Source organism: Bufo gargarizans, chromosome 4 (assembly GCF_014858855.1).
Source record: "Bufo gargarizans isolate SCDJY-AF-19 chromosome 4, ASM1485885v1, whole genome shotgun sequence".
In the NCBI taxonomy this organism is placed as follows: Eukaryota; Metazoa; Chordata; class Amphibia; order Anura; family Bufonidae; genus Bufo; species Bufo gargarizans.
The window spans coordinates 338706166-338723881 of record NC_058083.1 but is presented as its reverse complement, the minus strand read 5'-3'; the positions used below and the strand labels follow the sequence as shown (position 1 = coordinate 338723881).

Below are 17716 nucleotides of genomic sequence, written 5' to 3'. Positions count from 1 at the left end.
AGATGGGCAGATGGCATCCTCTGGGGGTTGGATCTTACATGGGACTATATGCTGCAGGAGCTGAAGGGAGAGTGATGTATTTTAGATGGGACTGTATGTTGGAGGGGCTGAAGGCAGGGATGTGATGTATCTTACATGGGACTGTTTGCAAGAAGGACTGAAGGCAGGGGAAGGTTGTATCTTACACGGGACTGTATGCTGGAGGAGCTGAAGGGGGCCATAATTATTACTATAATACCACAGAGGTGGTCATTATAATAATAATAATAATAATAATACAGAGGGGGCCATTATATATTATAATTATACAGAGAGCATTATACTTATGGGAACTACGGGGGAAGGGGAGGTCTGTTATCTGAGGATGATTGTAAAGTGAGGAATCTAAAACATTTTCTGCGAAACTTTGCAGAGACGAGAAGCAGCTGAAAGAAGGTGTCATGATGGTCCTATCTCCAAATGAAGACGTTGAGGAAAGTCTATATCACAGGAGATGTCACTGGATGTAACAGGTATAGTGCGGTATTCTACTGTATATTTGATAGCAATGTATGTTATGTCCATCCAAATATCAGTTTTACAGTAGGGTAGGGGGGAGGGGGTATATAGAATTTGGCCCACACTGCCTCAGCCTGGCCCCAGACTTGAGGTCACACTGTGTGTGTTCTGAATTCTGGGGCCTCACACCCATCTACTACATTATCTGTACTCAGAGAGTTATCACTGTGTTATCTGTGGTGTTACATAGGACTGCAGGTGACAATACTTGGCTCGCCCCGGGTGCTGGCTACCCACGCTACGCCACTGACCAGGAGGGTTGGCTATGCGGTTTGAGAACCATTCCAGCGAACACCCCCCATCCCCTTAAATTGACAGTACTAGATGTCACGTCAAGTGCTGAGTTCTCATGCTTGCGCAGTGGTTCACTAGCACAGAGTGTTTGCACCACGTCCTCTGCTGCTTCCCGAGCAGAGAAAATGATTAGTACACACGCGCTGTTGACTTCACTGAACCCAGAAATGAAGGCACCATTGGCTTAATCTGCAACCTCCACTTCTGGGACCTGTGACGTCAATGACGCATGCGCACTAATCATCTTCGTTACTCGGCAAGCAGCAGACGACGTGGTGTTCTCCAAAAAGTCTGCACCTAGGCAAGTATCTTTTACTCAGCTAGATCAACACTACCAGGCTATATTCCTGGTTTAATAGGTTGATCCTGATGAGAGGGCCACTTTAAGTACAAGCTGGCAGCCCCATAGATGTACTGCACATTGCGCCAAACATTGCAACTAAACATTGCATTTTGGGCCCAGACTGTGGCTGCATAGACTGTTAAATTATGAAAAAACATACAAATAATTCCAATTATAAATTAGTAAACAAATGTGTAAACCAGGACTGCATCATTATATTGTACGTTGTCTCAGTTGTTTAGTATGTTATGCAATTTCTACACTAGCGAAAGCAATGACATTGTAGTATAGCACCCCCTACTGGTGCAAAGAAAGCAAACTGCAACAAGTTTCCAGAAAAATACATAAAAATTGCACTTATATGGATGGTTTGAGATTTTCTCGACTCCATTGCTTTTATATTTCAAAGATTAGCACTGAATATTGTAATAATATTTTTAACTGCATCGTCACACTGTGATTTAAGCTGCAGTACCTAATCATATGAAACAGCCATTTACAGTCATCTGTCATTTTTAACAAATATGGACATAACTGAACAACAAAAACATGCTGACTATGCAAACTTGCTACACCAAAAATATCATATCTTCTATACCTAGTATTGCTGCCTTTAGCTGAAACAACCTTTAGGCTACCTGCACATGATGTGCATTATGTGCAGCTTTTCTCTGCAGAAAAAAACGCATTGTAAGGCTAGGGCTATACAACCACATGTGTCGCGCTACAATAAATCATGAGACACATAGGGCACAACTACGCTGCAAATCGATGTCGCACCAATGTCATGCGACAATTTTTATAATGATAGTCTATAGTGTCGCACTACAACATGCTGCAACTGCGATGCGACAGTCGCAAAAAAATGTTAGATGTTTAATAGGTAAAGTAAGGTCTATAGGCTTGGAAAGTATAGTTTGTAATTGGATTGAAAACTGGTTGAAGGACCGTGTCCAGAGAGTTGTGGTCAATGAATACTATTCAGAATGGTCCCAGGTTATAACTGGTGTACCACAAGGTTCAGTGGTGGGCCCTCTATTATTTAATTTTAATTTTAATTTTTTATATCAAGGACGGGATTAATAGCACCATTTCTATTTTTGCAGATTACACAAAACTATGTAGTACTGTGCAGTCTATGGAAGATGTCCATAAAATACAAGCTGACATGAACACTCTGAGTGATTGGGCATCAACTTGGCAAATGAGGTTCACTGTGGATAAATGTAAAGTTATGCATCTTGGTAGTAATAATCTCTGTGCATCATATGTCCTAGGTGATGTAGCACTGGGAGAGTCACTTATAGAGAATGATTTGGGTGTCCTTGCAGATGGTAGATTAAATAACAGCATACAATGTCAATCAGCTGCTTCTAAGGCCACCAGGATATTGTCATGCATTAAACTAGACATGGACTTGCGGGGTAGGGATGTAATACTACCACTTTACAAAGTGCTGGTGCAGCCTCATCTGGGCACCTTCAGTTCTGGGCACCAGTCCATAGAAAGGATGCACTGGAAAAAATACAGAGGAGAGCGACTAAACTGATAAGGGGAATGGAGGGTCTTAGTTATAAAGAAAAAGAAAGATTAAAATAATTGAATGTATTTAGTCTTGAGAAGTGATGTCTAAGGGGGGACATAATTAACCTATACAAATATATAAATGGGCTATACAAAAAATACGGTGAAAAACTGTTCCATGTAAAATGCCCTCAAAAGACAAGGGGGCACTGCCTCCGACTGAAGAAGAAAAAGTCTACTCTCCAGAAGAGTCAAAGCTTCTTTACTGTAAGAACTGTGAATCTGAGGAATATACTTCCTTAGGACATGGTCACAGCAGGAACAGTGGACAGTTTTAACTCTTTAAGGACACAGCCTTATTTCACTGTCATGGTCTTACCTTCTTGCTGTTCTCCTTCGTTTGACATGTGCTGGCGGCCATCTTGGTTTCTGGGTTTCTTGTAGCCTCCCACCCTGCGGCTTCTCCTTCCCACTGGGAGGAGCTAGATGCCTAGCTCATATATATAGGAGGTCTGTGGCTTCAGTTCCTTGCTTGGTCCTCCTGTGTTCACATGCTTCTAAGACTGCTGCTGCTTCTGGTTCCTGATCCTGGCTTCATCTGACTACCCTGCTGGTTCCTGATCCAAGCTTCGTCTGACTACCCTTCTGGTTCCTGACCTCTGGCTTCGCAAGACCCTGCTTCGGTTTAGCCATCCGTTTGGACTTTTGCCTGACAGCTTGATTTTCAATAAAGCCTTCTTATTTCCACTTATCTCTTGTTGTACGTCTGGTTCATGGTTCCATGACATTAGGACCAAGCCATGAATTCTGACGGTACAGGGCCATCCTCGCTACCTACGCTTGTTGCCAGACTTGATCAGCAGGATCACCTGTTGGGTCGGTTCGCTGTGGCGTTGCAAACCCTGCTTGAACGCACGGCTCATTTAGCTTCCGTTGCCGATGGGTCGGTTGTCGCTCCTGGGCCCGCTCCTACTGCCGCTCCGGTTGTTGCGCCAGAGTCTACCCCGACACCTGTTGCTGCGCCTGCGGTGTTTCGGGGTATGACCGGTTCTGCCCCCCTTCCACAGCGCTTTGGGGGAGAGCCAACTCAGTGCCGAGGTTTCCTTAACCAGGTGGGCATTTATTTCGAGTTGCTGCCACATGCCTTTCCTACTGAGAGATCAAAGGTGGGCTTCTTGATCTCGCTGCTCTCGGACAAGGCCTTGGCCTGGGCCAGCCCTTTATGGGAGAACAACAATCCGGTGGTTGCCGAGTTTTCCGGTTTTGTTGCTTCTCTTCGGAAGGTATTCGATGTGCCGGCTCGTGCTGCCTCTGATGCGAAGCTCCTTATGTCCATCAGACAGGGTTCACGATCCGTAGCTGAATACGCCATTGAGTTTCGTACCCTGGCAGCAGAGGTGGGCTGGAATAATGAGGCTCTGGTCGCTGCTTTCTCTCATGGTCTCTCGGATGCCTTGAAGGATGAGGTTGCAGCTAAGGACCTACCAGTGGAGCTCGAGTCTCTTATTTCTTTCCTGATTTTGATTGACACCAGACTCAGGGAGAGACCTTCCTTTAAGGAGAGCCTGCGGAGGTCTTCTAACAGATTGGCGCCTACGTTTGCTGTCCCACCCGTGCCTCCCTCTCCTCCCACGCCTCCTGGGGATGACTTGTCTGGGGGTGAACCCATGCAGCTGGGGTTTGCTCGCCTGTCCGAGGGGGAGAGGGTACTCCGGAGACGCGAGGGCCGATGCATGTACTGTGGTCTCGGTGGGCATTTTCGGTTGGCATGTCCGAACCGTCCGGGAAACGATCGCACCTGAGATCCTGTCGGGGGCAGATCTTGGGTGGAGTCTCCTCGTCCCCGGTTTCCCGTGTTGACAAACCACTGATTACTGTTGTCCTCTCCTGGGTCGGGGGCTCGGTGACGACCCAGGTGTTGGTGGACTCTGGTTCTGGTGGTTTGTTCATTGATAGTGTGTTCGCTGCCGTCAATTCCATTCCTCTGCAGCCTCGAGGTTCCCCACTGGCTCTTGAGGCGATAGACGGCAGACCCCTTCTGCCGCCACACGTGACTCATGAGACCCTTCCAGTGGGGATGGCCATTGGTGCCGTTCACAGAGAGTCGGTCTGTCTCCAGGTTATTTCGTCTCCACACTACTCGGTGGTCTTGGGGTACCCCTGGCTCCAGAAGCATAATCCGACTTTCGATTGGAGATCGGCCGAGATCCTCTCGTGGTCACCGCAGTGTGGGGCTAGTTGCATCCATGGGTCTGTCAAGTTGCTGTGTACTTCCTCGGACTCTCTGTTGCCTCCTGAATACGAGGAGTACCGGGATGTATTCGATAAGGTGCGTGCGGTTGCCCTACCTCCGCACCGCCCATACGATTGTGCCATAGAGTTACAATCTGGTGCCGTTCCTCCTCGTGGCAAGGTCTATCCACTGTTGGTAGCGGAGAATGAGGCCATGGAGGAGTACGTGAGGGAGGCGCTTTCACGTGGACACATTTGCAAATCCTCGTCCCCGGCAGGGGCTGGATTTTTCTTTGTGAAAAAGAAGGGCGGTGAGTTGAGGCCTTGCATCGATTACAGGGGTCTCAATCGCATCACGATCAAGAACGCTTACCCGATACCCTTGATTTCCGAGCTGTTCGATCGCCTCAAAGGGGCCACGGTCTTTACCAAACTCGACCTGAGGGCGGCATATAACCTGGTAAGGATCAAGGCGGGCGATGAGTGGAAGACCGCGTTTAACACCAGGACCGGTCATTATGAATCCTTGGTTATGCCCTTTGGGTTGTGCAATGCGCCCGCAGTCTTCCAGGAATTCATCAACGATGTTTTCCGTGACCTGTTGCAGCAGTGTGTGGTGGTCTATTTGGATGACATCTTGGTATATTCTGAATCCATGGAGGCCCACATTCTGGATGTCAGACGAGTGTTGCAACGGTTACGAGAGAACAAGCTGTTCGGTAAGCTTGAGAAATGCGAATTTCACCGTCCCAGGTAACCTTCTTAGGTTACATCATTTCCGCTGAGGGGTTCTCCATGGATCCTGAGAAGGTTTCGGCTGTCTTACAGTGGCCCCAGCCCAGTGGTCTTCGTGCCCTGCAGCGCTTTTTGGGCTTCGCCAATTATTATCGGAAGTTCATCAGGGACTTTTCCATGCTAGCCAAGCCTCTCACGGATCTGACCAGGAAGGGCAGTAATCCCCAGGTCTGGCCGCTCGAGGCCATCCGAGCTTTTGAGGCTCTAAAGTCCGCCTTTGTGTCGGCTCCGATTCTGTCGCATCCCAACCCTGGGTTGCCTTTTGTCCTCGAGGTGGACGCGTCTGAGACGGGAGTAGGCGCCCTTCTGTCTCAGCGTAGAACACCAGAGGGTCCTCTGCTTCCTTGTGGGTTTTACTCCCGGAAACTGTCTTCCGCGGAGTGCAACTATCAGATTGGTGACAGGGAGTTATTGGCCATCGTGCAGGCCCTTAAAGAATGGAGGCACTTGCTCGAGGGCTCGGTGGTTCCGGTTCTCATCCTGACGGACCACAAGAATCTGACCTACCTCTCTGAGGCCAAGAGATTGGCACCACGTCAGGCCAGATGGGCTCTGTTCTTGTCACGTTTTAATTACGTGGTCTCCTACCTACCCGGTTCCAAGAACATCAGAGCGGATGCCTTATCACGGCAGTACTCCGAGCTGTCCGGGGAGGAGTCGATTCCGACTTCGGTCATACCTCCGAATCAGATCCTGGCCGCCATTCGCACCAGCCTGACCTCTCCCCTGGGTGAGCAGATTTTGGCGGCTCAATCTGGTGCTCCCTCTGGGAGACCCAACGGCAGATGTTTTGTGCCTGAGGAGTTGCGCACTCGGTTGTTGCGAACCTACCATAACTCCAAGGCCGCGGGGCATCCTGGAAAGAATCAGCTGTCCTGGGCTGTTTCACGTCTGTTCTGGTGGCCTTCTCTACGTTCCGACATCGCCGCATATGTAGCGGCATGCTCCGTTTGTGCCCAGAGTAAGTCGCCTCGGCACCTTCCGTTGGGTCTTTTGCAACCCATAGCCACCGGGGAGCGTCCATGGTCACACCTGGGGATGGATTTCATTGTGGACCTCCCTGCATCCCGAGGCCATACGGTCATTCTCATGATTGTGGATCGGTTTTCCAAAATGTGCCACTGTGTTCCTCTCAAGAAGTTACCCTCTGCACAAGAGTTGGCCACGATTTTTGCCAGGGAGGTCTTCCGGTTGCACAGTTTGCCCAAGGAGATTGTGTCGGATCGGGGGAGTCAGTTTGTGTCCAGGTTCTGGCGCGCCTTTTGCTCCCAGTTGGGGATTCATCTCTCTTTCTCCTCGGCCTACCACCCTCAGTCCAATGGGGCCGCAGAACGATCCAATCAGGCCTTGGAGCAATTCCTTCGTTGCTATGTATCCGATCACCAAGACAATTGGGTTGACCTCCTGCCTTGGGCTGAGTTTGCCAGGAACACGGCGGTGAACTCTTCCTCTGGGACGTCTCCCTTCATGGCCAATTATGGGTTCCAACCTGCCATGTTACCGGAGGTATTCTCTCCCCAGGATATTCCGGCTGTGGAGGATCACCTTTCCGTCCTACGTGCTTCTTGGGTACAGATCCAGAGGTCCCTTGAGGTCTCTGCGCGGCGCCAGAGACTCCAGGCTGATCGCAGACGAGCGCCCGCTCCTTCCTACCAGGTCGGAGACCGCGTATGGTTGTCCACCCGCAACCTCAACCTTCGAGTGCCCACTCCCAAGCTGGCGCCTCGCTTTGTTGGTCCCTTCCGAGTGCTTCGCAGGGTAAACCCGGTAGCCTATGCCCTTGCGCTTCCTCCTGGCATGCGGATCTCCAACGTGTTTCATGTCTCCCTGTTGAAGCCACTGGTGTGTAATCGTTTCACTTCCTCGGTTCCTCGGCCTCGTCCGGTCCAAGTGGGCAATCGTGAGGAGTATGAGGTGAGCAATATCCTGGACTCACGCCTGGTCCGCGGTCGGGTGCAGTTTTTGGTCCATTGGCGTGGTTATGGTCCAGAGGAGCGTTCCTGGGTTCCCTCCGCAGATGTCCATGCTCCTGCCTTGCTCCGAGCCTTCCACGCACGCTTCCCTCAGAAACCGTTCTTTACTCCGCGGAGGAGGGGCCCTTGAGGGGGAGGTACTGTCATGGTCTTACCTTCTTGCTGTTCTCCTTCGTTTGACATGTGCTGGCGGCCATCTTGGTTTCTGGGTTTCTTGTAGCCTCCCACCCTGCGGCTTCTCCTTCCCACTGGGAGGAGCTGGATGCCTAGCTCATATATATAGGAGGTCTGTGGCTTCAGTTCCTTGCTTGGTCCTCCTGTGTTCACATGCTTCTAAGACTGCTGCTGCTTCTGGTTCCTGATCCTGGCTTCGTCTGACTACCCTGCTGGTTCCTGATCCAAGCTTCGTCTGACTACCCTTCTGGTTCCTGACCTCTGGCTTCGCAAGACCCTGCTTCGGTTTAGCCATCCGTTTGGACTTTTGCCTGACAGCTTGATTTTCAATAAAGCCTTCTTATTTCCACTTATCTCTTGTTGTACGTCTGGTTCATGGTTCCATGACATTCACCTTAAGGACCAGGCCATTTTTTGCAAATCTGACCGGTGTCACTTAAGTGGTGATAACTTTAAAACGCTTTGACTTATCCAGGCCATCGTCACATATTGTACTTCATGACACAGGTAAAATGGAGTAAAAAAATAAATCATTTTATTTATAAAAAAAAAATAATTTGCCAAGTTTCAATTTCTCTACTTCTATAATACATAGTAATACCTACAAATATAGTTATTACTTTACATTCCCAATATATGTCTACTTCATGTAAGGATCATTTTGGTAATGGTTTTTTTTTTTTTGGAGGATGTTACAAGGCTTAGAAGTTTAGAAGTAAATCTTGAAATTTCCCAGAAATTTTAAAAAAACTACTTTTTAAGGACCAGTTCAGGTCTGAAGTCACTTTGTGAGGCTTACGTAATAGAAACCACCCAAAAATGACCCCATTGTAGAATCTACACCCCTAAAGGTATTCAAAACTGATTTTACAAACATCATTAACCCTTTAGGTGTTCCACAAGAATTAATGGAAAATAGAGATACAATTTCAAAATTTCACTCTTTTGGCAGATTTTCCATTTTAATATTTTATTTCCAGTTACAAAGCAAGGGTTAATAGCTAAACAAAACTCAATATTTATGGCCCGGATTCTGTAGTTTACAGAAACACCCCATATGTGGTCGTAAACTGCTGTACGGGCACACGGCAGGGCGCAGAAGGAAAGGAATGCCATACGGTTTTTGGAAGGCAGATTTTGCTAGACAGTTTTTTTTTTTTTTACACCATGTCCCATTTGAAGCCCCCTGATGCACCCCTAGAGTACAAACTCTATAAAAGTAACCCCATCTAAGAAACTACACCCCTCAAGGTATTCTAAACTGATTTTGCAAACCTTTAGGTGTTTCACGAGAGTTATTGGCAAATGGAGATGAAATTTCAGAATTTAATTTTTTTTTCAAATTTTCAGTTTTAATCAATTTTTTTCCAGTTACAAAGCAAGCCCCCCTGATGCACCCCTAGAGTAGAAACTCCAAAAAAGTGACCCCATTTTAGAAACTACGGGATAGGGTGGAAGTTTGTTTGTACTGGTTTAGGGTACATATGATTTTTGGTTGCTTTGCTCTATATTACACTTTTTGTGAGGCAAGGTAACAAGAAATAGCTGTTTTGGCACCGTTTTTTGTTGTTGTTATTTACAACATTTATCTGACAGGTTAGATCATGTGGTATTTTTATAGAGCAGATTGTCACGGACGTGGCGATACCTAATATGTATAGAATTTTTTTTATTTATGTAAGTTTTACACAATGATTTCATTTTTGAAACAAAAAAAAAATCAATGTTTAGTGTCTCCATAGTCTCAGAGCCATAGTTTTTTTCTATTTTTGGGTGATTATCTTAGGTAGGGTCTCATTTTTTGTGGGATGAGATGACGGTTTGATTGGCACTATCTTGGGGTGCATATGACTTTTTGATCGCTTGCTATTACACTTTTTGTGATGTAAGATGACAAAAAATGGCTTTTTTTTACACAGTTTTTATTTTTATTATTTTACAGTGTTCACCTGAGGGGTTAGGTCATGTGATACTTTTATAGAGCTGGTCGATACAAACGCGGCGATACCTAATATGTATACTTTTCTATTATTTATGTAAGTTTTACACAATGATTTCATTTTTGAAACCAAAAAAAATCATGTTTTAGTGTCTCCATAGTCTGAGAGCCATAGTTTTTTCAGTTTTTGGGCGATTATCTTGGATAGGGTTTCATTTTTAGCAGGATGAGATGATGGTTTTATTGGCACTATTTTGGGGTGCATATGACTTTTTGATCGCTTGCTATTACACTTTTTGTGATGTAAGAAGACAAAACATTGCTTTTTTTACGGTGTTCACCTTAGGGGTTAGGTCATGTGATATTTTTATAGAGCCGGTCGATACGGACGCGGAGATACCTAATATGTATACTTTTTTTTATTTATGTAAGTTTTACACAATAATTTCATTTTTGAAACCAAAAAAATCATGTTTTAGTGTCTCCATAGTCTGAGAGCCATAGTTTTTTCAGTTTTTGGGGGCTGGATCTGACAGTCTCGTCACTGGAAGGCATCGTGCCTTCCATGCCATCGGGTCCAACCTACAGCCCCATGGGGACCCGATGGCACCGCCGCCAGCCGTTGCAACATTGAAAAGCCGCAAACCGCAGGTCTGAATTGACCTGCGGTTTGGGTTAGGGTTAGGGTCACAGGACCCCCCCCCCCCCCAGCGTAATTAGCCAAGATGCCTGCTCAAGATGCCTGCTCAACGATTTGAGCAGGCACCGGGTTCCGATGACCGCCCGCCAAGTGGCGGTGATCGGAAATACACATGGCGTACCGGTATGTCATGTGTCCTTAAATACCGGGACAACATGCCGTCATAGGCGTGCGCAGCCTATTGCATTAGGGTGTGCACCCTAAAGCACAAAAACACACGCCCCGCGCACGTGTGTATTTGTGTATTTATGTATGTATATATATATGTGTGTGTGTGTATGTATATGTATATATATATATATATATATATATATATACACACACACTGGATATATATAATAATATACACACACACATATACACACAAGCTGGGCCTCACCCTAGCATTGCCGTGACTCCGCCTCTGCGCCTAGGAACAATATATAGGGGGGGGGAGGGCACATAATATACCACAGTCAAAAATGGGGGCGGGGGGCACTAATAATTTCCACCATATAATCATACTACTGAAAAAAACAAAATAAGTATATATAAATAAGATTACAAAATAGGAGAGTATTGCGGTATGCAGGGGTACCTTTTTATTGTACTATCCTAATACTTAAAAGACAAGCTTTCAAGAGTTTTCCTTTCTTCCTCGGTATTGCTTCATACCTGAGAAAGAGAGAAACACTCTCCAAAACTTTTCTTTAGAGTTTAAAGCAGTTTCAGCACTATAATAAAATAATTTACTTACAAAAGAAGCCATTCAGTCGTCTGCTGTGCCGTCCTCTGCTTGCTTCCGCGGATCTTCCCCTCCTTTCAGTCTCTCCATAGTGCGCAGGTGCCCTGTTATGGGGGATATGTGGATGACACAGTGTTATGGGGGATCTGTGTATGACACACTTATGGGGGATCTGTGGATGACACATTGTTTTGGGGGATCTGTGGATGACACTTTTATGGGGGATCTGTGAATGACACATTTTTATGGGGGATCTGTGAATGACACACTGTTATGGGGGACCTATGGATGACACACTGTTATGGGGGACCTGTGGATGACACACTGTTATGGGGGACCTGTGGATGACACACTGTTATGGGGGACCTGTGGATGACACACTGTTATGGGGGATCTGTGGATGACATATGACTGAGGAGGGCTATCAGGGGACTTTATACAGGGGTAATATAACTGAGGGGTATCAGGGTAAATTATACAGGGGGTAATATAACTAAGGGGTATCAGGGTACACTATACAGGGGTAATATAACTGAGGAGGGCTATCAAGGACATTATACAGGGGTAATATAAGTTATATTTCCTCTGTATAATGTCCCCTGATAGCCCTCCTAAGTTATATTACCCCTGTATAATAATGTCCCCTGATACCCCTTAGTTATATTACCCCCTGTATAATAATGTACACTGCTACCCCTTAGTTATATTACCCCGCCCTGTATAATTTAACCTGATACCCCTCAGTTATATTATATAACTGAGGGGTATCAGGGTACATTATACAGGGGGTAATATAACTAAGGGGTATCTATCAGGGTACATTATACAGGGGTAATACAAGTGAGCAGGGCTATCAGGGACATAATACAGGGGTGAGGGGTAAGATAAGTTATATTACCCCTGTATAATGTCTGATAGTAGCCTAGCCCTCCTCGGTTATATTTCCCCTCATGTACCCTGATACCCCTAGTTATATTATCCCCTGTATGATTTACCCTGATACCCCTCAGATATATTATATAACTGAGGGGTATCAGGATAATACAGGCGACAACAGAGGATTCGTAGCACTGTGGGACGGGGGGTACATACTACTTTTTTTATATGCCCAGCCCTCACCTCACCAGCTAGCAGACGGCCAGGCGCGCAGGCAGGGTACTACTATTCAGATGCAGCGTGACGTGACGTCAACGTCAACTCAGCCTGCGCCACACAGCACGCACTCCCTCTCTGCCTCTGCCGGGTCCGGGACTCCGCCCCCTATTTGAATACTAGCCACCGCCCGCCGGCAGCCCACAGCCAGATATTGTAAATGAATTGACAGCGCGGCGGGCGGCGGCAGCCAGCAAAACAGACAGGGAAATAGGCTGGGGGGCAGTGCGCATGGAGGTGACGAACCTATTAGAGTGTGCCCAGGCACACCCGGCACACCCCGTGCGCACGCCTATGCATGCCGTACTGGTATGTCAGGTGTCCGGAAGAGGTTAAAAAGGGTTTAGATGAATTCTTAAAAGTAAACAACATTAATGCTTATGAAAATGTGTAGAAATCGGGGTTTCACTTTCTTCTGGGATTCGCATACCCACCTATCCTTGGTTGAACTTGATGGACTTATGTCTCTTTTCAACAGTATCAACTATGTAACTATCATTATAAAAATTGGCGCGGGACACATGTCATCGTGTAGCCCTAGCCTAATACAGTGTCAGTGTGTGATATTAGACAAATTTAATGTACACTTAACTTTTTTCTTAGGTGCGGAAATTGACCTGCCATGCAGATTTTGAAATCTGCAGCAGCTCAATTGTTGTTGCATTTTTGTTGTGCGCATTTCGCCCTTTCCAGTGAGAGCTGTAGAAAATCTGCATTAGAAACGTGATAAATAGATTTATTTTATTTTTTTGCTTTTCGTGTGGATTTTCTGAACATAAATATGCATTGTGTACAGCCACCCTTAGGTGCTTCCACATGGCGCGGTCGTGGTCTGGTCGTGTTGTGCCCAGCTGCAGTCAAGAACTTTTTTTTCCTATAGAGGTTTATGGGAATACACCTGAAAAAATGCCAGATCCAGAGGATGCTGCAACTTAAAAAAAAAAAAAAGACAAGGGACAAAAAAATGCTTAGGAATTTATCCTAAAGGGACACTACAAAAATGTGTTTTTAATGCGTATTTTTAATGCATTTGTATTCGGCCCCCTGAGTCAATACTTTGTAGGACCACTTTTTGCTGCAATTACAGCTGCAAGTCTTTTAGGGTATGTCTCTACCAGCTTTGCACATCTAAAGGATGATATTTTTGTTCATTCTTCTTTGCAAAGTAGCTCAAGTTCAGTCACATTGGATGGATAGCGTCTGGGAACAGTAGATTTTAAGTCTTATCACAGATTCTCAATGGGATTTAGGTCTGGACTTTGACTGGACCATTCTAACACATGCATGTGCTTTGATCAAAACCATTCCATTTTGTAGCTCTGGCTGTATGTTTAGGGCCATTGTCCTGCTGGAAGATGAACCTCCCCCTAATCCCAAGTCTTTTGCAGCATCTACCAGTTTTTTTTCTAGGATTGCCTTGTATTCAGCTCAATCAATCTTCCCATCAGTTCTGACCAGCTTCCCTGTACCTACTAAAGAAAAGCATCCCCACGGTATGATGTTGCCACCATTATGTTTCACAGTAGGGATGGTGGGTTTATAGTGATGTGCAGTGTTAGTTTTCCGCCACATATAGCGTTTTGCATTTAGGTCAAAAAGTTCAACTTTGGTCTCCTTGTGACCAAAGCACCTTCTTCACATGTTTGCCGTGTCCCCTACATGGCTTGTGCAAACTGCAAACGAGACTTCTCATGGTTTGCTTTCAAAAATAGCTTTCTTCTTGCCACTCTTCCATAAAGGCCAGATTTGTGCAGTACACAACTAACAGGCCTCATGCACACCGCCGTTGTGTGCATCCGCGGCCTTTGTTCCGTTTGTGACGTGATTTTCTGCGGTCCCATTGACTTTCAATGGGTCCATTGAAAACTCGGCTTCTGCACCGTTTTGTCACCCGCACCTGTTACCCGTGTTTCCTGCCCGTGAAAAAAATATAACCTGTCCTATTTTTTTCACGGCTAACGGTTCGCGGCCCCATTCAAGTCAATGGGGCCGTGAAAAACGCGGTTGCACACCCATTTGACATCCGCGCCCGCGTCCGCGCCCGTTTTATTTCTTGCTTTTGCCATGGGAAATCTGTCTGGCAAAACTTGTGCCAATAAAATTTTAAAAAAAATATGTACATTAAATTTAAGGTCACAGGTTATGCTCATTTCTAGCCACCTGTGCCTGTAAACTTCTCTGTGTGGTGAGGCAGCCATTACATTTCTTTTCCTGGCACCATGCCTCGCTGGAATGTTGAGAAGCTGATCACCCTGGTACAGGTGAGGCCAGAGATCTGGGATACCAGAACCAATGCTTATTTGGACCATACAAAAAAGGATGCTGCGTGGGAGCAAGTGGCCCGGAGCCTGCGCAAAAATGAATGGGCCAAAGCTGATAGCCGAGGCCGGGCCGAATTAGGTAAGTGAGAGCAATGTAGTTGTGCTGTCCTTGCCCTCTGTGTGCCAAAAATATGTAGTTTTAAATTCCCCGAGGTCACAATAGTGTTTTTTTGGTGGTCCAGCTTCATTTAGCATAAAGGCCTGTACATGGTGACGTCTATTAAATACCATACCACACCATTTCTATCTTTAAATGGCTGTCCCTCCCTTTGCTTCAGCATACAGTACTCATGTATATTCACATGTCTGTGCCATTTTTTTGGCCTGACACATGTGTCCTTGTAATTGAGCATCTTACAGTTGTCACCTTCACATATTGTAAAGTATTTTAGTCCAAATGGCTTCCACGACTAGTCTCCTCCATCTTGTTCTTCTTCATTAGTATCCACACACCTGCTGGAGTGTACCATGTGCTGTTTAATCTGTCCATTTTTGTGTTTTTATTGCTTTTTTTAAATAAAATTTTACTATTTGTAAGTTTTATCGGAATTATTTTTTTTGTGCAAAATTGATTTTTATGTCATTTTTTTACAGTAAAACAAACTAAAACCCGCTGGGCCAGTTGCTGGGACCAATTCCAGCGGGAGGTCTCAAATAAAGGCCGTAGTGGAAAGAGTACCTCAAGGAAGCGGCCCTACATACACACTGCACAGTTGCAGTTTTTAAGACCTGTAATGGATTTGAGGCCGTAAGTTTTTTAATGTTTGTATTTGCATTTCAAATTTTGCATACACTTACGTTTGTATCTTGGTGAGCTAAAGTGTACACGAAAGTAATGGGTTCAGTTGTGTAGTACTATTGAAGATATATCATTTCAGTAGGCCTGCCATTTCATAACTGACTCCATCCAGCTCTTTTAAAAGTTAAACGCCAAGCATGCCAGAATAGCTGTAAGCTAACCAGTCCTGCTTGGAGTTGTAGTTGTGCATCAGATGGTGGGCAACAGTTTGTACATGCCTGGTGTTGGTTGTGTCCTTCATTTCTGTGGGGGAGTCACACCAGGCACCACCGCTGATGAGCTGTATGATGAGACGACACGTGCAGTGCGCAGATAGCGCCTCCCCTCTCTGTTTTGTTCCTGATGAATCAATTTATTGACGGTCCTGGAACATAGATGTTTTCAATCTGAACAAGAATTGAGATGTGAGATACCACATGCGCGCTGCATGCATTATCTCCTCATACAGATGTTCAGCGTGTTTGTCGGCTGTTGGTCACACACCAATATATTCTTTCGTATATATCCTCTGGATAGGGCTGTTTTGAAAAAAATTGTGCTAATGTCTCCCGTTATTATGGGAGTCCAGAATAGTGTATCATTTTTGGTTTTATAGGGTGACGTAATATTTTTCCTTCTGAACTGTTCTAGTCCCTCCTTCCATTCCTCCCCCAGTCTCACTACCTTGCCCCCGGTCTCTATCTGCACTATCTTCCCATTCTATAACATAATTACCCTCCCCCTCAGTCCCTAGTTTAAACACTCCTCCAACCTTCTAGCCATCTTCTTCCCCAACACAGCTGCCCCTTCCCCATTGAGGTGCAGCCCGTCCCTACGATAGAGCCTGTAGCCAACAGAGAAGTCGGCCCAGTTCTCCAGGAACCCAAACCCCTCCTTCCTACACCAGTTTTTGAGCCACTTGTTAATTTCCCTAATCTCCCGCTGCCTCTCTTGTGTGGCCCGTGGTACAGGTAGTATTTCGGAAAATACTACCTTTGAGGTCCTTGCCCTCAGCTTTTGACCTAAATCCCTGAAATCATTTTTAAGGACTCTCCACCTACCCCTAACTTTGTCATTGGTTCCGATATGGACCATGACCGCTGGATCTTCTCCAGCCCCTCCCAGTAATCTGTCAACCCGATCCGCGATGTGTCGAACTCTAGCGCCAGGAAGACAGCACACTGTTCGGCGATCACGGTCTTTGTGACAGATTTCCCTATCTGTTCCCCTAATAATTGAGTCTTGTATATACAAGGCTGGTTACACCTAATATAAATGATGTACTTTTGAAATGTTGAAATCAAATGATCTAATTTTTATTTTTGTTTCTTTCAAATACAGTACTGTGGACAGTCTGGATCCTTCTGAAGAATCTGACTCGGCTGGGAGTGAAACCCCCTGCGATTTTTTTTCCCCAGCAACCAGTCCAGCACCTACGCCGGCAGAGGACCCGGAGGAATCAACACTGGCCCAGGACCCCCTACCACTGGCCAGTCCACCCCGTATAATTCAGCCCCAGCCCAGATGTCGCCGCCAAGTCCCTCCCTCTACCACCGGGCAAGAGAGTCGTGAGGTCATTGACGCACATGTCATAGATTTTCTTGCCCAGAGGCGGAGTGATGGTGTGGAGGAGAAGATGCTAAGGGGACTAGGGCCCCTAATGAAGCAAGTAAATGCAAACGAGCATCACAAGTGCGTGCCTTCATTAGCAGTCGTCCTAAAAATGTTCTCATTACCAAATCATGGCGACATTCTCGAAAAATTGAATTCTATGAAGATTGATTTAGAGAATGCCTGCCAGCCCCAAAGACCCGGACCCTTTCAATTTCAACCACAACCCACCCAAGTGCCTTCTTTCACCCAACACCCCCAGTACGGCCTACCCCATGGCCAAATGCAAGGTGCGGGTCAGCCCCTTTACCCGGGCAGTTTGCAAACTGGCCCACCACAGCAGGCCCAGGGAAGGCCACGGTCCTCTTTTCCAGCGGGGTCCTTTACTCAAGACCTTCTGGATTTGTGATTTATTTTTTAAAATAATTGTTTTATGTTCTTAAATTGTTTTGTGCATAATGTACAAACCATTGTCTTACCTTACCTATTGTTCAGCCCAATAGTTTTCATAAATTTGGTTGGGGCAAAAACTTGTTGTCTGTTATTTTTTGGGCACAATCCACAAATCATTTTCCTTTTAAAATTGTATAGTTTAAAA

The 17716-nt window shown here is 45.9% G+C and overlaps 1 protein-coding gene across 1 annotated transcript; it reads left to right on the top strand.

Moving 5' to 3' along the window:
* The first annotated feature begins 448 nt into the window (after positions 1–448).
* LOC122936282 lies at positions 449–17603 on the top strand. The gene is made up of 3 exons (XM_044292410.1): positions 449–512; positions 15324–15477; positions 16849–17603. The coding sequence occupies exons 1-3, from the start codon at positions 494–496 to the stop codon at positions 17525–17527; spliced, it is 852 nt and encodes a 283-aa protein (XP_044148345.1). The 5' UTR covers positions 449–493; the 3' UTR covers positions 17528–17603.
* The last annotated feature ends 113 nt before the right edge of the window (positions 17604–17716 follow it).

Coding starts and splice junctions, on each gene's coding strand:
- LOC122936282 (XM_044292410.1), top strand. Junction 15,478..16,848: donor CCTGTAATGGATTTGAGGCC/GTAAGTTTTTTA, acceptor TTTCAAATACAG/TACTGTGGACAGTCTGGATC.